At 36.7% G+C, this 24,982-nt stretch overlaps 3 protein-coding genes across 3 annotated transcripts; 1 reads left to right on the forward strand and 2 right to left on the reverse strand.

Annotated features, from left to right (window-relative positions):
• Positions 1-472: 472 nt before the first annotated feature.
• Positions 473-12,825, reverse strand: LOC137091437 (F-box only protein 33). The gene is made up of 4 exons (XM_067455865.1): positions 12,416-12,825; positions 11,473-11,583; positions 6,347-7,014; positions 473-5,030 (listed from the first exon to the last, which is right to left on the reverse strand). Exons 1-4 carry the CDS (start codon positions 12,823-12,825, stop codon positions 4,765-4,767), a joined length of 1,455 nt encoding a protein of 484 aa, XP_067311966.1. The 3' UTR covers positions 473-4,764.
• A 26-nt stretch (positions 12,826-12,851) lies between these two features.
• Positions 12,852-17,566, forward strand: fam177a1 (family with sequence similarity 177 member A1). Its single transcript, XM_067455867.1, has 6 exons — positions 12,852-12,966; positions 15,288-15,447; positions 16,048-16,227; positions 16,309-16,375; positions 16,456-16,553; positions 16,673-17,566. Exons 1-6 carry the CDS (start codon positions 12,938-12,940, stop codon positions 16,871-16,873), a joined length of 735 nt encoding a protein of 244 aa, XP_067311968.1. The 5' UTR covers positions 12,852-12,937; the 3' UTR covers positions 16,874-17,566.
• Positions 17,567-17,656: 90 nt separating this feature from the next.
• On the reverse strand, positions 17,657-24,978 carry ppp2r3c (protein phosphatase 2, regulatory subunit B'', gamma). The gene is made up of 13 exons (XM_067455866.1): positions 24,756-24,978; positions 23,581-23,708; positions 22,889-22,993; positions 22,674-22,786; positions 22,439-22,536; positions 22,223-22,293; positions 21,878-22,010; positions 21,674-21,729; positions 19,586-19,661; positions 19,373-19,509; positions 18,758-18,895; positions 18,618-18,677; positions 17,657-17,851 (listed from the first exon to the last, which is right to left on the reverse strand). Exons 1-13 carry the CDS (start codon positions 24,820-24,822, stop codon positions 17,660-17,662), a joined length of 1,374 nt encoding a protein of 457 aa, XP_067311967.1. The 5' UTR covers positions 24,823-24,978; the 3' UTR covers positions 17,657-17,659.
• Positions 24,979-24,982: the final 4 nt, after the last annotated feature.

The following is a 24,982-nucleotide window of genomic DNA, read 5'->3' on the forward strand; positions in this document are numbered from 1 at the left end:
CTCAAGATATTTAAGTGTAAAGGTTAACTAGAAGTGTGCAAAAGTAATATAAATGGAAAATGAGCATCTAAAATTGAGTATCTAAATATATATAATTGCAGCAGTTATTTCATGCTTACACCATTAACCCATAATTAAGAAATCATAAATGCTTATTAGGAAAAACTATAATGTGGTGCTTTGGGAAATACCGAACAGAGTTATTTTTAGATTTTTGTTACACCCACTCAGACAATGTGATCACATGTTTTACACATTAACATGTAACTGATAAGTTCACATAAAAATATATAATAACCAATATCATACTGACATGTCAAGCATCCCTAGACCAGGGAAAAGCTTTTGGAAAGATTGATAATCAGTAGAAATTTCTGTTTATAATTTCATTTGTTTTATTTTTAACTTTTCATTTAGTCACCCATTGTGAAGAAACCATTCAAATGCATTGTATCAACACACCGAGAGCAGATTGATTTTTGTATGCTTTTATTTTACCGATTAAAAGAAAATGCATTCGTTCAACATTAATTCAAATCAACATTCGGCTGGTTTACCCAATATCTGTCAGTTAAGTTTTTCAAAGGTTTTCCTTCTTTATCGTGGAACCTCAAGATCACTTTCTCATTAAAATCTTCCCACCTGGCATGTTCACACCTGTGCCAGAGTGCTTCCTGTTTGCAGATGTACATATAAAATCCAATGCTATGTGCTCACCGGAGACAAAAAAGTAGACAGAACACACCTGCCCAAATATTAAACATTTAAGATGGTAAAACCATTTTTGCAAAACAACACTTATAAACTTTTTTTTTCAATGTTCATAAATAGAACCCGGACATGTTGCATAAAAGTATATACGTTGATGTATATATACGCATATGCAGGTTTGTGTTATTTTATTTAACTCCCCATTAAGTTTATAAGGTAGCAGTGTGGTCTTAGCACTGCTGGTGCCCCATGATGGCCACTTCTTTATTGCAAACTGTCCTGATTTTAAACAAATGCACAACATTCGTACCACTTATAACTGGGGCCTTCTGGCCAGTCTCATAGAGACCATGTCTGTAACCCACGGTCGCCCCTGAAACTGAGTTGGCTTCCGAAGAATCAAGATCTTAAAACAATAATAATAACAATAATAAGGCCAAGTATCATTGCAAGTTAGGTTATTTCCATTTGAGTGACAGAAGGAAGAAAAGAAAAAGCGCAAAAGAAAGGAAAGCAAGTTAAGAGCCATTGGATCGTATGCATTCCGTTTGCATAGTTTTTGACTTCGCCTTTAACGCAAGCCAACCGGAGAGAGAAAGAGAGGCCCGCGTCGATCTCGAGATCGGACCTGCAGTGGAAACATGGTAACTGTTTGTTTTTACCAAAGGCTGGCGTGAGGTTTATAATCGGCAAGGTAGCTATCGGAAAAAGCTGTAAAACACTGACCGTCTCAGATGGGGTCATAGCAGCCCTCTTTCTCCTTACTACGAGATTGTGAAATGCATATAACGTTTCTGAAAATAAAAACGCGAAACCAAAAAAAAAAAAAAAACACAAACAAAAAAAACACTGGGATCCAACTGAGTTGTAACAACCGACTGGTCCAAATCGATCAAGAATAAAAACCTACGTGCGCTCTCAAATGGCTCAAGAATTATCGCAGGACCAGTCGAACGCTGATTCTAGGATCCCGCCCCTGCCCGAACCAAAACAGAAAAGAATAAAAGAGTAAAAAAAATAATCATTTCATGCAGACATTTGGCCATTTTAGTTTGTTTTTAACTCCCCAGTGGAATGTTCCCAACACGTCTCATAGCAGCTTATAGGTCTGATAGAACCAACCTTGATTTTCAATAGTTAAATTACATTCACTCTTCACAGTGAAACAGGTGCATTGAAAGAGAGATCTAACGTATGTTGACCAAAGCCACAGCACAGCTGTGGACCACCGCCCATGTCCAACCACCCCTCCCTCCGTTAGTACATTTATCTAATAGTAGTTGTCATAATACGAGTAGTAGTACATCTCGGCCCATCAGCCATTGGCCCTGCCCTCTGCCAGCATGCGGGCACTTCGAAAAAGAGTCGTATCACCGTTATCTTTGGCAGCTGACGCAGATGATGCGCTGACAGAAGTTAAATCCAGTGAATATTCTTCATTAAATGGAAACTTTCATGGTGAGAGGCCTGAGCTATTGGACTCTTGTTTGTTTCCTCCACACGTCTAACAGTAACCCTGAGAATGGCTGTTTCCTGTTCACTGTTGAGGAAGTGGTACGTTTTGTACTGAACACACACCTCCTTCTCTGATGTATGCACTTTTTGAACGACTACACAACACATTTGCACGCACACAGGCAAACAGAGATTGCAAACGAGAAAACACTGACGGTTTTAAATATGCTATGTAAAGTTTCGGAGACTGGGTCGACCTGGGACGTACGAATGACGTGGGTTTGAAATGAAAGCTATTCTGGGTTTTAGGCACGGTATGAATGCTTTAGCAGTTGTAGCGCGTCATACGCCGGCGTTCTCCGCCAACTCTATTCCTCCAAATTCGATGTACAACAAACAAGCTCACACTTATTGAAATCGTTTTTTTGGTGCTGTACTAAGTAGAACTTTTTGGAATAAAAAAAATAAAATATACATAGAATCCCACTACGAGCACACGTTTAAGAGCATTCCAACATAATCATTACAGAATGTTTGGCACCTATGTCAACGCACCTGAAAACAACATCTTTATTCCGTGGTTAATTCAAAAAGGGAGCGAATTCAACAGATTTTAATCCACAAATGTATTTCGCACTACCCTTTTTGCGTTCTGTGCCACCAACCACGGAAATCTGCCGTTTTCACCAATGTTGACATGGGTACCACAATAGGTTGTAAACTTGTCAACAATTAATCAAGCTGGATCTCTTTATATCAACCCTACGAAACAGGCCTTCATCTGCCAAGAGTTGTTTGACCTCATTGGTTAACTGCTTCAAATTATTTATTTTTTTGGACCACATATAATAAATCCTGACACAATCTAAATCACCCCTCACTTGATAAGCTTGCATATAAAGATCGTTTCACGCTGCGAAGGTTTACTTTGGCTGTTCGGGTTTTTTTTTTTTTTGTAATAAGCATGGATCTTCCAGAAGATTGGGGCGATGGCTTCCATTTCAAACCTGGTTTGGCTTCGGGTAGTCGCTACCGCCAAAATAACAGGAAGTTCTGAGGCCTGACAGAGTAACAGTTAGCGAGGCAACTTAACGGTTTTAAAAAGTACTCCACTCTTCGACGATTCGCTTCGTTATGAGAACACGAGAAAATAAAGATATGCCCAGGAAAGAGGGGGATTCTGCAGAGCAAAAACGCTACCGCTTTCAAGAAGGCTTTAGTTTGACATTCACTTATTTCAGCTATGCAAGCAACCACGACCTCCCTCGACTGACTTAAAAAGAAAAAAGACAATATGTAAAAGCAAAAAACACAGAGACCTTCAAATGCTAAACTAGGGAAATTAAACGGAGAGAAAAAAAAATAAAAACCAGCAACTCCTAAAGCACATTCTTTTGGAAGAGCTCTCTTTCCTCCAAAAAACACTGCAAAGACTTGCCCGTCCAGCACACCATACATTTGAACGAAGCTTCAACAAAAGCTTTCTGGAAAAGTACCGCAAGTGCAGGAATCCTGAGATATGGAACAAGCAAATGTCTGTCTCCCACAATCTAATGTTTTACAGATGAAATACCACGGCCCGGATTCAATCCGTTCTGCGCGTGTTCGCCCTCAATCACGATCCAATGAGGATGGCGCACTTCGGTTGGGAATTACGCCGACGCTGACCGAGTCCAAAAACGCATTGATTATGAGAAAGAAAGGGGGAGTTCAAGGCAACTGTGACTCGAGAAGAACAATTATCAACTGATTGTTATCACTCTTACCAAAATATCATTACCATCATCTTCATCTTCCTTGTCATATAATTTTTGCCTACCTGAGACAGACGGGAAGGACTTCTTACAACAAAAACACACATAAGAAAACAAACACAAAACAAAAAGAGAACAAAACACCTATGGCTGGGCCCAGATATTGTGCTGCAGGGCGGTCAGCATGCAGGTGTCATACACCAGACTGAAAACCTCTACGATTGGTTTAACCAGCAGAGGTGCGTCTAAATTCCAGGTTGAGAAAAACCAGCGGGATCTGCGTCCCGAACACGTTGTTTCCACCGATCCTCGTTTCTGAATAACAATAACATACTGATGAACAAAGAGGAAGGTTCGTAACTGTGGATCAGCCCTGTCCCTTGGCTGGAAGACTAATCTCCCTATAAAAAGGTCAACGTGAACGTGGGATTTCGTCATTGCAGAAGCCAAGAAGGATCAAACTGATAGTTTGAGGTAACTCCACACTTTCTAGGGGGAAACCAACAAACAGACAAAGCGAGAGAATGAACAACTCACTGTACAACTTTTAAGCTAGCTGTATAAAAGCCCCTCTCTACCATTCACTCAATTAGCTACTAAACCAATACCCAACTATACTTTCCTAGTAATAAGCAGGATATATAGATATAGATATAAATATAGAGCTAATACTGATTAAACACAGCACATATAAAGGATTAAATTCACACTACAAGAAGAAAAAAACAAACAAATCAAAAAGCAATGAAAGAAATAAAACTATGTAAAATGAGAAGGGCCCATTTAGTGAAAGATCACCAAGCACAGGGTTAGAGAGGGCATTTGGTAACGGGCCCTGGTGCGTCTACATGCCCGCGCTGAAACTCTGCATTTCGCGGTGGAAGTGCTGAGTGGGCTCGTTCAGGACCACGCTGTTGTCCACTGAAGGATGCCAGACGCGGCCCAAGCCCAGGGACACCTCCTTGACTAGATTGTGGACGGGGTCTCCCTCGATGTACACTGACTGGTCCGGGTCAAAGTCGATGCTCTCTTCGGACACCTCCAGGACTCTGAGGTTGGACCCACGCAAGCGAGAGATGGCCACAAGGTTGTGAGACCAGACAGTGTAGCCTGTGAACCATGAACAATGACTGAACATGCATAGTTAAACGCATACACTTTAAAAATGAGCAAAAATTGTGATTAATCTCTTCATTTTCTTAATATTGTTACAAACTGTCACACTGAAGTAAAGTGGCTTTTTAAGGCATGTGGTTACACTATTTATTCATCTTAAACATATATTTTTAGTTGAACTTAATGTTTTTAGTTATTTCAGTTCAAATGTATTGAGTAGATTCCAATATATTCAACTTATTTTTTTTAATTTTGAGTGAATGGAAAAGATATATAAAAAATAAATTTGACATTTATTTATGTTGTACAATTAAACAAAATAACTGAACTGGCATTACCAAAGCTTTTGCTAATTGAACGCAGCATCATGCACAATGGCTTTTGTACATGCAGCCATCTACATCCTAACCATAAGACCTCTCTGATCCAGCCTAAAAACCTTCCACCTAGTTTCAGTTAATGCAACAAAAATAATCATTCATGTAATCCCAACACAAATTATTTAAGTAAACTTAGATTTTAATTATATTTAAGTTGACTGAACAATGAAATTAATTTAGGACAACATGTATAGCAATTGTGTTGCTTTAGCTCATTAATCAAATAAGCAGCAAAAAAAACGTTTTAAATATGTCAGCAGATACAAAAAAATGTGTATTCCCATGCCAAATATTTATTAACACTGCGAATCTAGTATTCAGGTTAATGAGTAAATACATTGAGATTTTATTGAGAAATTATTTTTAGCTACAGCTATTGAACTGTCACCACATTCAGATATAGTCGATAGCTTACCGTGTTGACAAAATAAACCCAGGAGCCATTTTGTTTTACTGCTATTGTTGGCTACTAATATCACTCGTTTAAAAGGAGGGAAATTATTTAAAAACATTGAGGTTATGAAGCCGACATATCAGAAAATAGTGGAAAAAACTGATTCAGACATAAGCTATTAAAAAGGCTACATAAAAATTATATAGATAAACATTATAAATAAATCACCTTTCATGTCATAATAATGCAGACTAGGAACTAAACATTAGGATACACGAGCATAAAATATATTTGGTGCAAATTTCTTGATATTGTTATTCATTTTTAAATGTGTCTGTCTCTTAAATTCTATTTATTATTTTTCTCTATTATTTTTATATTATGATTATAATGATGCTTTTATATTATGATTTTATTTTTATATTTGACTTATTTTTTTTTTTTAATATGGTGAAAAGAGTTCAATTGGGGGAAATGTATAATATAGCAAGTGTAAAAAGAGTGATTTTTTTTTTTTTTTTTAAATGTCCACTTACCATGGATGATCAAGACAGCGAGGTGCACACAGCGCCAGGCGAGGAGAACCAGCGGGTCCTCGTTGCGGTTGACGCTGAGGTCTGGGAATCCAGAATCATCTCTCATCAAGATGAAGTGGGTGAGGGTTTTGTGGTACTGCTGCGAGATGAGCTCTATGACACCATCCGTCACCAGAGTGCTGTAGCTGTCCAGGTGGATCCGCTCCAGGGGCACGCTGGGCTTCAGCACACGCAGAAGGTCCTGGCTGCACACATCCATCGCCATGATATAGACGCGAAGGTTTGTGCTGCGACGGACCAGGGCTTTCCAATCGTCCTCGGCAGCAGTACCATCCAAAGGCTTGACATCCAAAGCGGCGCCGTTAAACAAGAGAGAGAGGCGGTGGAGGGGCGCTCGGTCACCGCAGGCGAGGAGGCGGCACATGTCCGAGGTGAAGTCGCAGAAGTCTAGCGACAGAGACTGCAGGTGAGCGAGCCTTTCCAGTTCGACTGTGGAAATCAGGCTGGGCAGCTGGTTGTCAATCAGACTGAGGTGCTCGAGGGAGCTGGTGCTGGCATTGGAGAGAGAGGCCAGAGAGCAGGGAGTCACCACACCGAGCATGAACGCGGATGACAGCCACTTCATCTGCCTGCTGTTGGACAGGATTTCTTCAAAGAGCTGCTGGATCCTAAAACAACAGGATAAAGAAGTACACGCTATAAATGGTTAGAAATCATCTTTTTTAAAGAAAGATAAGTGCAAATGCAACACAATTTGACAACAGCATTGGCTACCTTTCAGAAGTTTGAGAAAGGTCTGATTTTTTATTTCATTTTTTGGAAAGAATTTTTTATTTTTATACAGCAATGGTGCATTAAATAGATCAGAAATGACTGATGATCAAAAGAAAAACATTAAAATAAATGCTGTTCTTTTGAACCTTTTATTCAGCAAAAAAATCCTGAAAAAAAATATTAAAGCAGCACAACTGTTTTCAACATTGATTAATAAGAAATGTTTCTTGAGCATCATTAGAATGCCTTCTGAAGGATCATGTGACACTGAAGACTGGGGTAAATTTGTTTAAATATATGAAAAAAGAAAACCACCATATTGATTTTTCACACTATTACTGCTTTTACTGCAAACTTTTCAGGGGTAGTAAAATTAGAGGTGAAGAAGTGGACAATTTCTAAGTCACTAGTGTCTCTTAATATACTTTGATCACACTTCAGTGAAGCAGTGTATCGCTAGTTCCGGTACTATCGCAACACAATCAAAACTAAGGTCTGAATCCTCTTGCCAGCGGTACTGCAGTGATCCGGCAGCTCAAATTCTAAACAGTGACACCCTTATTTCAGTTTTCATGATTTCCTGACCCAAAAATAATTGAGGAAAGCAGGAGTGAGACTGATATGGCAGGATGAAGGTCCAACTTTCGATAAAATGTGTGGGTAGTACACCAAAGCATTTCAAAACAGAGGATGTTTACATTTCATATCTTCAACCTGCGAAAATTTTCCCTTCCAAATGTGCATTCTGAATAATAAATACATGTATTTATTAGCAGTCCAGAGCTCGTCTTCTCATTAAGTGTTTCTCTCTTACTGATTGTTTCATAACTGTTGAATTTACATTTTTATTAATTTGACTTTACGAAAATTAACCATGGTTTTATTATAGTAAACATGTAGTAGCCATATTTTTTTCATGGATTGACTTCCATTTGTATTACCAGTTTCTACAAATGCCATGGTTAAACTACGATAACCATGTTTTTGGAGGTTTTATTTGTAGTAAAACCAAGGTTAATATTCAAGAGAGCAGTATTAAAATATAAGAATGAATGTAAGGTAAACTGCCTTAAAGAAACGTAATGTTAAACATTTAATTGATCATAAAAGTGCCCTAGAATGAAAAATTAAATTAACCTTGCTACAGTGAAATAATAAGAGTTCAGTACGTCGACTCACATACTGAGTCTCAAACACCATTGCCTCCTCCTTCATATGTAAATCTCGTGCATGAAAACACCATGGAACAATAAGTGATTCTCAACATAACGCCAACTGTGACGCAATTGCTGGGATCATTAATATGTACGCCCCTAACATTTGCACATGTCAGTAAATGTTCATGTCATGACTGCGCAGCCGAATCAGCAGGTAAACAAGTGTCACGCGAGGATAGCAAAAATGGCAGATCATGGACACAAATGTCATGTTCCAGGCTGTGCAGGGGACGTGAGGACTTTTCATACCCTTTCCACAGATAAAAGATGTCAACAGTCATGGTTTATGTTTATAATCGGATACCGCAACAATTTAATTCAAAATCGATCGCTTCGAATCTTTTTTTTTTTACCTTGGACAATATCAAGCAACCTTCGCTCAGCGTCTAAAACTGAAGAAAGGGGCAATTCCAACTATATTCCTGCAAGCAGTAAGTAGTGATTTATCCACTTATTGACTGTTTTTACAATTTCTGATTAAAGTGAAAGTTTTTTTTAGAGGGACAGCATTGTCTATAAGGCAAGATTCTAGCAGCCTACAGTGACAATAGGAAACTCCAAGTACCATACAAAAATAAATAGTGTCTAATGACAGGTTAATATTATTTTATATTACAAAATACAACCGTAGATACACGTTGTTTTACAAATCATTCACTCGATCCTTCTAGCTAACGTCACCTTTTCCACCACATAAGTTAAAACGATAGTCATTTGACAAGGCTTGTATTCATTTTGTAAAAAATATATATTTATATTTTTGAGAACTGAAGTATGTTTTTGCATGCTTGTATTTCAGAGTACATCACAGTCACTGCGTAGCCTACATTGTGACTAATGTTGCAACTATCGTTGACGAAAAGACAGAAATCTAAAATGTAGTTTAAAAAATTAAAAATGTAACAAAAAGCACTGGTTTTGGTTTTGTCTGGGGAAAAAAGAAGAATGTTTGAGTGTTCGTGCTTGCGGTTGCCAGATTTCAGTAATTTAAATCCCCCAATCAGAGCTTTTCTATGAAAATAACAAGAGTACTATCCGGTGTTTTCCCTAACCTTGTGCAATCTGGCAACCATATGCACGAGCGCGGATGATCTGAAAACACCAATAAACAAGTAAACTGCATTTTAGCAATCTCCATTTAAGATGTTCTGCTTAAAGTGTCATTCAGTCGGTCTGTGTTCTGTCAGGACTCACAAGCCGCTTTGTGGAACAACTGAAGTTGTGTGAGCTGCTGAAATAAGCCAATCAGAGCAGAGCTCAACATTAATATTCATGAGTCTTCCAAATAAGGCAAAAACAGAGCATTACATTCTATGGACAATTTCTAGGGTTGTAAATGGACCTGTAAAACTGTATCTGGACAATTTTACAGGTACATTTATGGTCCAACTCATTCTAGGGCACCTTTAAGCAGTAACACATTAACAGAATTTTGGCATAAATGTGTGAATTGCATTGAATTGAGTAAACTGACTGTCAATGAAAAATTACTAAAATATTTAATACAAATAAATAAATATTAATTTCTGATCTTATTCATCAGGTCTATATTTACGAACATTGGCTTATGTTGTTTTTTGTTTTTTACGACAGTTTGAAAAGTCCAGGAATTATCAATTTATCTCTTCTCCTGTCACTGAAAATGTCCTGATTTTGAAATCATCCTCTGGATGCTTATTTTTAGAATTGATTCGCTGCTTTGTATTATGCACTTCCAGTATTAAATTCCGCTGTGATAAAGATCTATTAAACATCCAATGTAGAAAGGTTATGCAATATACTAGAGTTATTTTAAACATTTGTTTCCATTCATACTATTTCAAAGCGATCATGAACTGAGAAATCTAATTACACTTGATCGTTTGACATACAAGTGGTAATAGTACTATAAAAAAATATCCTATAAGTTTCAGAAATCGAAACTTCTCATTAGTCCAAAAACAGCTTTTAGTGAAACTACGCTGCCAAAACAACTCATTCCGGATTTTGTGACATTATTAAGTAATAGTGCGACAAAAGACCACCTCTGCAGCAGATGATGTAGCCTACTTCTACATCATTGGCCACTGATTCACGCATGTCATGTACAAGTAAATATGAGAGTGACGCAAACACAGGATTACTCCAGCAACAAAACCATAGAGAAGCCTCTGAGGATTACAAGACGTTTGGAAGTGCCAAGTTATGGAAAAACAGTCTTTGCTGGCTTTCGGCACAGGCTTTTCAGGGAGAATGAAAATAAAAGATGATGCAATGACGACTATATTCTGGATCCAGCCGTAATCTCGCGAACACAGCTGAGAGTAACTGTTTTTATCATGTGTCCCTATTGCTTTGTCTATTCCAGATAGATTGATATGTACTGAGTATTTATACTCTAGTGTTGCAGTCAAACTGGAAATAGTTAATGTTTGTGATTTGCTGTTCCTTTGCTTCGTCATTAATGGGGTTAGTGCATTGAATTATGGGATACGGAAGAAAGTATTTAGAGAACGCTTCTTTCGTCGTGGATTTAAGCCATTCGCTGTAATCCTGAATAAATCTTCAGTGAGCGACATCCTCGGTTTTGTCATCAGTAAGACACTACAAATGGCAACGTATACGGTTTTCACATTATCGGAAAGGATGAGCGATGAATAGCCTTTAAGAACGACAAACGATGGTATATTCATTCATAATTCCGTTCACATGAAACACCGTGAGTTATCCTGTATTTTTCACAATGGAAGTATTCAACAACACAAAAAAAAAAAAAAAAAAAAAAAATCCCAAACGTGGGACATTGAAAATTATTTTAAAATGCAATACTGTTACCCAATCATAGCAGTGGGCGTTTAGTTCCAAGTCTTGAATGCAACACGCCCATCAACACTGAGTGTTTGAAAGAGAGGGTCAAAAACAGGTGAGAAAATAGCTTATTAATTCTAAATTTGGATGTTTTTGATGTAAAAATGGACCCCTGAAGAAAAAAAAAATTAAAGGCAGTTCATGCCCCTTTTAAATAGCAGGCAGTATAAAGTATACACTCTGCAGTATGTTAGTATTCAATTCTAAATACAGCCTAAGACTGACTACAATTACCCCACAAGTCAGCTTGCCATCAGTTTACATGAGTGAAAGGAAGCTATAACATACTCTTTCATTTTCTTGCCCCCTTGGTCCACCTGGCTGAGGTAAGAGCTGTCCAGAATCCCGTCATCCTGAAGAATGCATGTGTCCCCATAGAGACTCAGCTTCTGGAGGTTTCTGGAGGGTAAAGGAGGAATTTTTAGCTGTCTTGACAACGTAAACACGATACAATATATATGTGACTTGAATGATATTCATATTACCGTGTAAAAGAAATTGACTACCAAAAATAAATAAACTAAATAATTTTGAATATAAATTGTCAAACCAATATACAAACTCTTACTACACCAAACAACCTATATTCAGCTCTTTTCCCCTGTTCTTTACACTAAAGTCTATTGTTTACATGACAAGTGCTGGGCTATGAGTCCTTCTAGTACTTTTCTATTGTACATAAACAGAATTGTAGGTTACGATCAGCATCAGGAAACAGCTATGAAGAGCATGCAAAACAAAGCAAGTCTTGTTTAAACATTGTTTTGTAAGATTGTAAAGATTCTGTTAGAATGTTAACAATGCAGTGAAGGCTTGTGGGAGTTCGGCCAGCACTTTTACTCTTTTTTTTTACTCTTTTTTTTTTTGTATTACCAGTGCTTAAAAAAAGCTGTTACCAGTATGGAATAGTTTACTAGCATCCAATGAATGGTGACACTGAGGAAGATCCGAGTCACTATTGGATTGCCTACTTGTAAATAGTGTTATTAGTGATATAAATGTCTAGCAATAAAACTAGATATTAGTTAGTTGGGCTTGTCATAAGAAGTGATCGCAGTTTGGTTGTGCACAAAGCAGGCAGCCATGCGATGCTTCAGACATGAGCGTTACGTAATGCGCAAGGTTTGTTTATGGCTGCTGGTGCTGATCAAATGTAAGCAAAGCAAAGCAAAGCAGCCAGAAAGGATTTGTAATGGCAATGCATGTAAATCATTGATCCATTTAACATTACCGGTTATTACGCAGACTGCCGAGCACACACAACACCTGATCCAAATATGTCACCATCGCATCTTTCGCAAACTGCGGGTCACTCTCGACGGCTTCCATTCCGTGCTGCAGCGGGCTTAAGTAGCCGTCCACCGGGGCAAACTCCAGCTGCAGCTCCCGCACGAACGAGCCGAACTTGCGCATGAGGAACTCTAATCGCGGGGTTTGTTCTGACCCAGAGCCGCCGCCGTTGGTTCCGCCGCCGACGCGCAGCTTGAGCTCCGTCCACAGCGCAGGGTAGAAGAGACACTCCCTCCAACGAGAGCATACGGCCGAGGCCCGGAGCTTGTCTCGGTCTGACAGGAAGGAAAATATGTGAACAATAAGCTCGCTGGGTAACGCCAAGGCTCCGACGCTACTGCACAGAGCCATGGCAGGAGGCTGGAAAGATGCAATGAAGATTAAAAAACGAAACCGTTACACAACTCCGTGTCTCTCCCTCTCCGCTCTGTTACTGCACTGAGTGAAAACAAACAACTGCGCGATGATGAGCTTTGCTTTCAATACTACTGGGTCAGTCCACTTTCATTTTCCGAATGGGGCGGTTAGAAAAAATGTCAAAAGATAATGTGTGCGTACTGAGCGAAAATGAGATGTAAATATATCATATTAAAGCACACATACTATTACACAAAATACCTGTGCCTGCTGATATTAACTGACTCTGCATTTCGTGTATTTACCTTTTAGTCAATTAGGTGGATCTCCAGTGGTTTCTTCCGAAAATGCCTTATTTTTGCCATACACCGAGTGGCCGAAAGAGGGCGCAAGAATATTGCTTTTACCATTGACTGGGCTTTTAACGACTAATTTCTAATCCCTTTCATAGCCATGTGCACATGGTAATATGTGGAAATAACTTGTGGAGACCTGGGGCCTGTACCATGAAGGTAGTTTAATAAACTCAGGGTTACAGGATTAGTTTTGAGTTGACAAAATCAAACCATTGTATTAAGGCTTTGTTGGTCCCATGATGCTGATCATCAGCTTTCTCTGTCAACTCAGGCTTTGATCCTGAGTTCTGGAGTTTAAAAGTGACATCAGCAGTGAACAGCCAATCACACGCTGTGGAACTGAGATTCACTTTTCGCGAGACAAGCAGTGAGATTAATTTCTCTCTTCTGCAGAATATTACGTGATTGAGAAATATTAAGAAATAAAATAAAATTTAAAAAAAAATCACAGCAAGAAGAAAAGCTGTCTATGAAAGAGGACAACTTAAAGAAAAATAGTATACGTCAATGCAAGTAAAAGTTATGAAGTTAGTTTATTTGATATAGAAAAAATTGAACATTTAAGCTCAGTAAGCTTTTTTTAAAAGTTTTATTTATTGATTTTAAAGCTTATTTATATGACCTTATGTAGGCTATTTATATTAATTTTAACAAAGTGCCTATTAATGATTGATTAACTAAAATGATAAATGTGTAATTAATGAAGGGTATAATATTTACATAAATTATATCTAAATATTCAAAATTATTATTTTTATAAATAAGCATTGTTAAAAGTCAGATGCTTTAGTCTTTAAAAAACATTTGCTATGTAGTGACCTTTAATTTGGAGCAGAAACAGGGGGAGTGACTTTATTGCATCAGAGGTGTGTCACTTTACTCACAGCTGATTGGCCCAATTTCAGTTTGAGATCTCTAATCCAGAACATAACCTGCCCTGGAGCAGGTTAGCCGTGGAGCGTAAGTTACTATGGCGATGAACACAGCTAAAAGCCAAACCACTTTAATGGTACCTAAAACCCAGGATTGGCACAAACTAAGCCTAAACAAATCTGGCTAGCTAGCTAAACCAGCTTCATGGTACAGGCCCCTGGAAAGGATCAAATAAACAAATGTTCTAATAAATAGACTTAAACAAAATACATTATTTAATAAATTGTGTTAGATATTTTGGGATTCCAAAAAACAACAACTACATTTTCTTTTTTCTTTTTGATGCCAGGCATCCATTAATATGATGATCCTCTGCAAATTAACCCCTACATAATAATAATAATAAGACCTTTATTCTCATACACAAAGACCCATTTAAACTATGTGACTATTTTTAAAGTATATAAAGACAATATGTTTGCACAATTATATTCTCATTGTGTTAAGGCCAAAATAAATTATAAAAATATTCTGATTCTAAAATAATCCAGGGAATTATATAATATATTGTACAGACTCCAGACTCCACCATCCTAAATATTGTATTAAATGTACTTTATAATAAAGGCAGAAACTGAGTAAGGTGGAGCTGCTCTTAAATATTGTCATTTCAAAATTGCTAAAGGCAACTTTTACTGGGAGTGCAGGCAGCAGAAAGACATTCTTTTTCTATTGAACTTGATCCTGGGCGAGGAAAGAGAAATCAATCTTGATAATTGTTCTGTACAAAATTACAATATTAGTCAAAGATTAATCACGCTGAGTAAAACTAGTCACATATTTTTGCAATTAATCTGACTTTTAATTGGTTATCAGTTAGGTTATGATTTATGTGTCATTATTAACACATTAAAGAGTGAAAGAAGAAAATAAGAAGTGGTAATGACGCCTAAAACTGAACATGAAATATCTATAGTGGCGATTTAAATGTTTTCATTATCATTGTACTAGTAAAACTACAAAATTCTTGGAAAAAAACTGAAACTCATTCGAAACAATAATTCAAACAGATCTCTTCATCAAGTTCGCTGGAGGTAGGGAATAAAACATGTTTACATTAAATAAAAATGTTAATTTGTATATTTTTTTAGAACGTATTTTGTAAATGTGTTCCCGTGTTAACGTATTTATGTTAAAAAATATATATTCTCATAATCTAAACTTTAGGAAACTGTTTACATTTGACGTCACTTCCTGGTTGACGCGGCTAGAAGGAAGAGCTCGAAGAAAGCAACAGAAAGAAAAGCCTGAAGAAGACATGGCTGAATTGTCACTGTACCTCACAAACGTTAACGTTTCTCTGGGACAAACTATGGACACAGAGAAGGTAAAGTGGTTTTTAAATATAAGTAGTTGCCTTAGAATTACATACTTTCTTTTGCTATAGACTACGGACGACATATTATGTCATTCTATTTCCTTGTTCCTTACATCTTTGTCTAGGGAGGAAACTTGATATGTTGACAAACGTCATGGAAGCTATTAATATATACTAATCTTATTTAAATGATAATAATTACGATATATTTATAATGTAATTCTATCTATCTCTCTCTATCTATCTCTCTCTCTCTCTCTCTCTCTCTCTCTATCTATCTATAACGTTATATATATATATATATATATATATATATATATATATATATATATATATATATATATATATATATATATATATATATATATCAAATTGTACCCCATAGCATTGAATGACGCAATTTGTTACCAGTAATATTGGAATAGTTTACTAGCATCCAATGAAATGGTAACTTACTAGTAATTGAGAAAGATATAAGTCACTATGGGAATGCCTACTAGTAAATATTAAGTATTATTAATACAAATTTCTAGCAACAAAAATAGATACTAGTTAGTTGGGCTTGTCATAAGAAGTATATAGTGTAATGTTCTTTATCTGCTGGTTTAGAGTTCAGCTGTGGTGAAAGAGTTTGAAAATGTGGAACTTGGAGATTTGGGCAAAAAGCAGCCAAAGATTCCTCGCAGAACAATCTACTTTGCAAGTGGTGAAACCATGGAAGAGTACAGTACCGATGAAGAGGAGGAGGAAGAACCGGACAAAAAGAACACTTTAAGGACTGTGGATCCAGTGAGTAGCATCAAATAATTAAATATGAATGTAGTTTCAGTTGTCATCTTAAACTTACTCTCTTTTCATCTCTGATTATAGTCAAAGTTGACTTGGGGTCCATACGTCTGGTTCCAAATGTGGAGAGTGGCTACCTCAACCATCTCAGGTAACAAAACTCTTTCTAGTCTGTGACATTTGGTTCTGGAAAAATGGTTCAAATGTAAAATTTTAACCTAAATATTTCAGTTTGTGACTATCTTGGAGAGAGAATGGCCTCAATGCTGGGAATCACAACACCAAAATATCAATATGCAATTGATGAGTACTACAGGATGAAGAAGGAGGTATGTACACTAGTATTATTATCCTTCAGCCTTTACTTATTAGCTGATGTAATCAAAAGCTGCATGTACTCTTGTACGTGAGTTGAGGGATTTAACAGCTAAGAATGTGTAATCCACAGGAGGAAGAAGAAGAGGAGGAGAACCATCTCTCCGAGGAGGCAGAACGGCGTTTTGACGAGCAGCACAATCAGGAGGGCCAGCAGCCAAAGACTGAGCAACCAGAAGCAACTGCTTCTTTTGTGAATGTGACCTTTGAACTGGAGCAGGAATCACATGCTACATCCGATGCAAATAAAGTGCCTGCACCCATTCCCTCCTAAAATATTTTTCAGTGGACTGAGAATATTAGATGGTTTTACCATATGTACTGTAGGCATAAGGTGTGCTGTTTCCTTTTTTGGGGAGTGAAGTTTATGATACATGAAAGTAATGTAATGTTTATGCATAGCTGACAATGGTTCTACTTTGAACGCAGAACTATTATAATAATCATTTTGAAGCCATACATAAAACCTCTTTTAGTCTCTACAATTCATTGTACATTTTAATAATTTTAAACACCTAATACTCCTGCTAACACTTTAAAAACTGCATGGATCACGAATCTCTTAAGATGCTGAGACATTAGTTGTAATATTAGACATTTCTATGTTACTGATGAGTTGTTGAATGTAGTGTAAGTGGTCAGATGGGAAGACCCCCTCTTTCACTCGTCAAAGCTGACAACATTTGAGCTGAGAGAACAGTTATTTTTCTAACCAAATATTCTTTTTACGTGAACACGTTTTTGTGTGTATGTAAATCTGTGCTTTACTCATGAGATTTGAGTTGAAATTGTCAACCCCCTTACACAAAGGAATGCATTTCATTTTGAAGAGTGTATAATTTATTTGTGTACAATAATTTTGTATTATGTAGGTGAAAATACACCTACCTTTCTATAACGTAGGTGAAAAAAATAAAGTTTGTTTTGTACATAATATTACTTAATAAACAATTCCATACACAACTGAGCTATTCTGTGAATTCTGCTGAAGGTTTTATCTTCCTTCTGAGTAAAACACTTGGTCCCACAGCACAACTTGACTTGGCTATACAAAGGGATGTCATGTGTCGTCTAAATCCGCTGTGTTGCTGTCACTGTCGTTAGCCACGAGCACCTCTCTATTCTCGTAAGTCCAGAAGCCATTGAGGTCGATGAGGATACTAGTGACGGTATCACCCTGACCGCTGTTCACTAGGTCCTGTAGTGTGATCTTATACGGATCTTTGGGCTTCACCATATCAAAAATTTCATCCTGTAGACAACAGACAAAAAAAAGTGAATTATAATACATTATTGTCAAATAGCAACATAATACTATCTCTCTACTTGGTGATAAATGGGAACGGACTTTAAAGGGGACACATTATGCCCCCTTTCACAAGATGTTATAAATCTCTGGTGTACTCAGAATGTGTGTAAAGTTTCAGCTCAAAATACCCCCAGTTAATTTATAATAGCATGTCAAATTTGGGTGCGAGCAAAAAAAGTGGCATTTTTGTGTGTCCCTTTACATGCAAATGAGCTGCAGCTCCCCGCCCCTTTTAGTGGCTCCTTTACGTACGCTTCGGATTGAACGTCAACAATAAAATGAATCTCACTCAGCCAAAATAGGATTTTTGTAGTAAAGTATTGGATTTTTACCATTATAATAATACATTTTATTTGTAATTCACTTTATTTTAAACAAAATCTCAAAGTGATACAGAATTAAAACAATCAACAACAATAAATAAGTAAATAAAACTGAAAAAATAAAAAATGTGTTATATTGTAACAAATCAATCTAAAGCTCTGCTAAAAATGTGGGTTTAAAAGACCATGCTTAAAAGCATCTACAGTCTGTGGGGTCCGCAAGTGGTCAGGGACAGCATTCCACAGACTTTATAATATTATAGATAATAGACTGGTTTACACACACACACAGTGGACACATCTGTGTTCAAACACCTTATAAAAATGAATTTTGCATAATATGTCCCCTTTAACTCTTATATAAAGAAGAGCTAAAGGCAGTTTACCTTAACATCCTGAAAGGAAACTGGCTCCTGTCCATGGATTTTCATTTGTTCCTGAATGGCCTGATATCACAGATGAATAGGTTAGTTTATATTTCTTAAAAATTAGCTATCAAAAAAGCTACAAAAATACCTCTACTTACCCTGAAGAAGTAGTTGAGGGCAAATACGTTGAGATAGCCTTTGCTTTCCATGTCTAGCAGTTTGAAAATATACTGGAGAGCTGCAGGCTCTTTCCTGTTCTCTAGAGCCAGCACAAAATCTAGATAGGTCTTATAGTCCTAAATTAAAACAACAGAAATGCATGTTTATGTCTTCAGATACTTAAAATGTGGATGCTGAATTGTGTACATACAGTATATTACAAATTAAGTGCCTATTTTCTAGTCTTATTCCAGAGTAACAGTTCAAAGGTTTTGGGTCAAACAGCAACACAACATTTTCAATTTTGATAATAATAAAAAATGTCTGTTAAGCAACAAATCAGCATATTAGAATGATTTCTAAAGGATCATGTGACACTGAAGACTAGAGTAATGATGTTGACAATTCAACTTATTTTAAATTGTAATAATATTTCACAATTACTTTTTGTACTGTTTTAAATGCAGCCTTGGTGTGCATAAGAGACTTTTCAAAAAAAGTGTACCAGTCTCCCAAAGGACTACTGTTCCACCAGCTATGACTCTGGCAGCAGACATTTGTTCAAAGGAACTCTTACTGTGAAACAAATGATTAATTAAGTCAAAAGGTTATACCATTTCACCGTCGTAGGTTAAGCATTCCTGGTAGACACGGTCTAGGAAAACGCTAGTTAGAGTTCCGGTGCCATAGCGAGACAGCTCTTCCTTACTGAGCATCCCATTATGGTCCTTATCCAGGTTAAGGTACTGTCCTGTAAACAGGAAATATGATGATTGACATATGAGATTTATATAATAACACTGATTAAGTGCATTTGGCAGGCATACCATAAACACGAAGAGCGGAAGGTGCAGAGAACCAGTTAGACTCCTGACTCTCCTTTGACAGCTCCTCGTCTCGAAGCTAAAAATGAATACATCTGATTAGTTTTGTTTAATATTGCAAGTCACCTGCACAGGAATACTTTTGAATAGCTAACTAGATGACGGATGGACGGACAGACAGACATATATAGATAGTTGTCAGAATTATTGCCACCCTGGTAAATATGATCAAAGATGGCTGTAAAATTAAATCTGCATTGTTTATCCTTTTGAGCTTTCATTAACACCCGATTCCCCCCTTTTCCCAAGATAACAGCTCTGAGTTTTCTCCTATAATGCCTCAAGAGTTTGGCAAGATATCAGACAATTCCTTCATGCTGAATCTCTCCAGATCCTTCAGATTCACAGATCCATGCTGGTGCTTCATCTCTTCAGTTCACCACACTCATTCTCTATACTAGGGTTCAGGTCAGGGGACTGGGATGGTCATGACAGAAGCTTCATTTTGCGCTCAGTGACACATTTGTGTGTTTATTTTAATGTCTGTTAAATATTGTTGTCCTGATAGAAGATCCAACCACGGCCCATTATAAGATTTCTAGCAGAGGCCGTCAGGTTTTGATTTTTTATCTGTTGGTATTTGCTAGAATCCATGATACCATGTGTCTGAACAAGATGTCCTGATCAAGATGTCCTTGATCTTAAATGTTGTTTAACGTTTAACAAGCCATATGTTTAACCACAGACATAAGGTACTTTTCCTCTCAAACCTATCTGATGAGTTTGCTAGAAAAAAAACACTTTTTTTAGTTTTATCTTGACCAGATAACCAAGGTCCCTTTAGAAGTTCCAGTCATGTTTGACAGCTGAATATGCTGGAGTTTTTTTTTTGTTTTGTTTTTTGTGCATTAGCGAGGAGGATTTTTCTTGAAACCCTCCCAAAGAACATGTGGTGATGTAGGGGTTGTTTGATTTATTTTTTTTGCTGTCTGACCCCAAGACTCAACTAATCTCTGTGATTCTCCATTTGTGATCCTTTGGCCACTCAAACTCTCCTCCTCACTTTGCATTAGGACAATACAGACACAGGTCCTCTTCCAGGCAGATTTGTAACATCTTTAGTTGATTGGACCTTCTTAATTATTGCACTGATGGTGGAATTGGGGATCTTTTTATGCTTTAGCTATTTTCTTACAGCCACTTTCTCTTTTGTAAAGATCAACAATCTTTTGCTGCACATCAGAAAAATTTTCTATGGTTTCACTCATTGTGGTAAATGATTAGGGAAATTGGCCTTTGCGTTTCCTCATAATTATACTCCTGTGAAACAGGAAGTCATGGCTGGATAATTGCATGCTCTTAGTCACCCTGGTGTGCTACAAAAACATAAATATTAATGGGAATATACTTTTGTAATATTCTTATCTGTAGTACATAATTCCTTTACTCATAATAAATTCTAGGGATGCCAATAATTGTGGCCAACATGTTTTGGAAAAACATTTATTACATTATGTGATTTCCCACCCACTTTCAATTATTTTACTTCAATGAAAGGTTAGATTTTTGGGAATTTCTGAATGAAAATCGGTAACACTTTAGAATAATGGTCATTAGTTAACATTAGTTAATGAACTAACCATGAGCAGTTCATGTGTTACTTTATTAGTTAATCTTTGTTAACTTTAGTTCATAAAAATCCAGCTGTTCTTGGTTTGTTCATGTTGCTTCACGGTGCATTAACTATTGTTAACAAGATTTTAATAATGCATTAGTAAATGTAGAAATGAACATTAACAAAGATAAATTTTACTCCTTTACCAGGAGTGCCAATAATTCTGACCACAACTGTAGATAGAAATCATCAAATCAGCTTGTTAGGATTATTTCTAAAGGATCATGTGACACTGAAGAAAAAATATATTACATTACATTTGTAAAAACATAAATGTAATATTTTTTGACAATATTACTGTTTTTACTGTGTTTACCAATAGTATTCTCTAACCCCAGACTTGTGAATACTTGAGTACAATAAATATTTTTATGTTATATATTATAGGTTAACTTGAGCGAGAATCTGTACGCTACCTCAAGTAGGTCATCCAAGAAACTGCAAGCCAGGATGTCCTGAATTTTTATCTTCCCTGCAGAGCAAATACAAAACATTAGATTGATTCGTTTCATTCCAGTTTTTCAAGTGGTAAAATCTGAATGATGCCTTGCAGATGCTCTGACTTCAATTTAAACGCATAGTTAGAACTGAAAAAAACTGCATGGCCACAGGAGGATTACCAGTGTGTAGAGGATCAAGGAAGAAGAAGAACTTGCGAACGGCAGTGCAAACATAAAAGGAGTAGAAGGATTTCTCCAGGCCATCTAGTTGGGGGAGTGTGGGAATTAACTCTAGGATGTAATTCTCCAAATCCTGCAGAAAAAAACAGTCACACACTAAAGGCTTTTCTTTAAAGCTGCAGTCCGTAAGTTTTGCCTCAGTGTCGCCATCTCTGTTTGAAACTGCAATTGCAGTTATTTGCGCAATTATCATCTTTACGTGGGTTGTGCATCGGTTTGGCTGCTTAGCGCAGATGAATATAATGTTTTGAGGAGTATGTGCGGCTGTCATTCATGTTTACTTACAGACTCCCGGAGATAACCCTGACCTGCTACATCATAGAGACTCAAACCAATCCTGGTTTGGTGCAGCCACACTGCCAGAGAAGAAATGCAGATCAAACTGTGATACATCTACACATCTGTAGTACAGTGTATTACACATCTGTATTACAGACTCATAAATAACTGCCGTCATAAGACGGGAATGCAATGAGAGCACGTCACAACATTTATAACTACCTTTTCTCATGACATAGTTGAAGAACTGCATAATTGATATCCTCCCATACGGATCATTATGAAGCAGTTTGGCGTAGACTCTAGCAGTGAAGAAAAGCCTGATGGGGTGTAATGATTGTGAAACCAACATCTTAGTCATAAGCATTGTCCACCTGGAAATTATGTTGACTTAGAATACAGTTATCAGCCCATCATGCTCATGGTTTCAAGTGATACTTTTCAATGATGCACTTACTTGCATTTGGCACCTGCTTGTTCTCCAACCCTTAGGAAACTCTCATAACTGATCATGGCCTCGTCACCGGTCGTGGGCGGCACTTGATGCTTATCGAGAAGAAACCAGAGGTTCTGTAGGAAAGAAAAAAATAATACATTTCACTGAGGAAACACAAACACAAAAGCTGATAATAAATGTTTGGTTTGGGACATAGATCCACAAAGCTCTCTTACCTGTAACTCTTCATTGTCCAATAGTTCCCGGCTTTTCCTCTGGAGAAACACTGCCCTCGATTCTTCTCTGAGTTTCTGCAGCAGGACTTCATCTTCTGCAGGAAGCTACGGGGAAATATTGTGAAGATTGTTTTAAAGAAATTGAAACTTACGCATTTAAATTGATCAAACCTGACAGTAAAAACATTCAAAATGTTACAAAAGATTTATATTTCAAATATATGCTGTTGTTTTGATCTTTCTATTAATCAAATAATCCCTTCCACAAAAATATATCAAGCAGCACAACTGTTTTTAAGACTGATAATAACACTAATAAATGTTTCTTGAGCACCAAATCTCAGAATGATTTCTGAAGGATCATGTGACACTGAAGACTGGCGTAATGATGCTGAAAATTCAGCTTTGCCATCACAGGAGTAAATTACATTTGAAAATACATTAAAATAAAAAAAGTTCGTTTTAAATGAGCATAAGAGACTAAAACAAATCTTTACCGACCCAAACTTTTTGAACGGTAGTAACAACTGATGAACAACATGAAAAAAGTCGAGCACTTTTGCCAGCTTCAGTCAGTGGTGGCCCTCAAACATTTATCATTGTCATGATAGGTCAGACTATCATCTGTAACATTTTTAATATGATATAATATACCACAACCACTGACAACACTGTATTACAGAACAACTTACCCTGTAGTAGAAGCGTGGGATGTGTTTCAAAGAGTCATTTTCTCCTTTCTCGCCTCCTTTCCATTCAGTGTAATACTTAGTGAACAGTTCAGTTTCCTCTGCTTTATTCTCCTCCTCTGTTTTTTCATCTGCTCAATATAATTAACCCCATGCATTAAGATTATTTACACTGTACAAACCTCATCAGTACTTAATGAAATGTTAAGCATGAATATTTATGTACTACTGCTTAGTTTCATAGTAAAATCATAGTAACTATGAGAAAAATCATGGATGGCTCCTTATTATCAGTTTTGGCTGTAATTAGTTACAAAGTAATCTAATTACTTTCCCTTGAAAAAGTAAAGTAAGGGATTACTCTTAGTTTTTCTGTAATTTCATTAAAGTTACTTCTGACATAGTTGCATTAAATACTCTAGAGACTACAACAATTCTATATAAATCAATATGTTAAAATATATGTTTATCCCTTTACGCACACTTTGGTCAGTCCAAGATTAATTTATGCAACTGTATACTGTTTATTAGAATAAACAAAAGTGCAGTTTCCTGTCTTTCCTTGTATTGTTCAACTTGATGAGGTTGATATGGAATTTATTAAATAATTAGTAACAAGTAATCCAATACTTTTTTTTAGAGGGAGTAATTAGCACAGTAAGCTAATTGCACTGTTGAATATGTACTTAGAAGCTAGTGATTAATTACTTTTGTAAAATAACTTACCCAACACTGCTCATTATTATTCCAACTTTGCAATACATTTTAATGTACACATGATTTATGTTTTAATACATTGTATAAAATACTACACTTTTGAGTAACACAAAGGTTTTTACAACGTTTTTATTACATATGGAAATCATAGTAACGGATGGGGTAACTATGGTTTCTATACAACAAACTATAGTAACTTGTTTACGAATGGCCGAGTACATTAAGTCAGTCCCCTAAAATAATAGTTAGTATTGTCTAAATTTACAAAAAATAATGTTTTTACCACAGTTAACGTTATCGTTATTAAAGTATATTTTTCGAACTCGACTTTAAATCCTCGTAGATGTGGTCTAACCATCCATTGGGAGATTTCTATATAAATATGATATTCTTTATATACATTCTCTCTTTGAACTCACTATACATCTCTATAGTTATTGATTAGTTAAAAATCATCTCACCTTGTTTCGCAGAGGCTAGTCTTTTTCGCAGTAAATCTTTCCAATGTGCGGTTTTGTCGTGTGCCATTCTTAACTTTATTCTTTCATAATATGATTTAAACTAACAAGCTTAAAACTGATTATTAATGAAATAGTAATATGTTCGAGTAGCCTAAGCAGTTGATCGCCTGTTTACATCTCTGACCAAAAGGCGCACAAGTGACGCAATTAAAGTGCGACCACACGAG

Source organism: Pseudorasbora parva, chromosome 10 (genome assembly GCF_024679245.1).
Source record: "Pseudorasbora parva isolate DD20220531a chromosome 10, ASM2467924v1, whole genome shotgun sequence".
Lineage (NCBI taxonomy): Eukaryota > Metazoa > Chordata > Actinopteri > Cypriniformes > Gobionidae > Pseudorasbora > Pseudorasbora parva.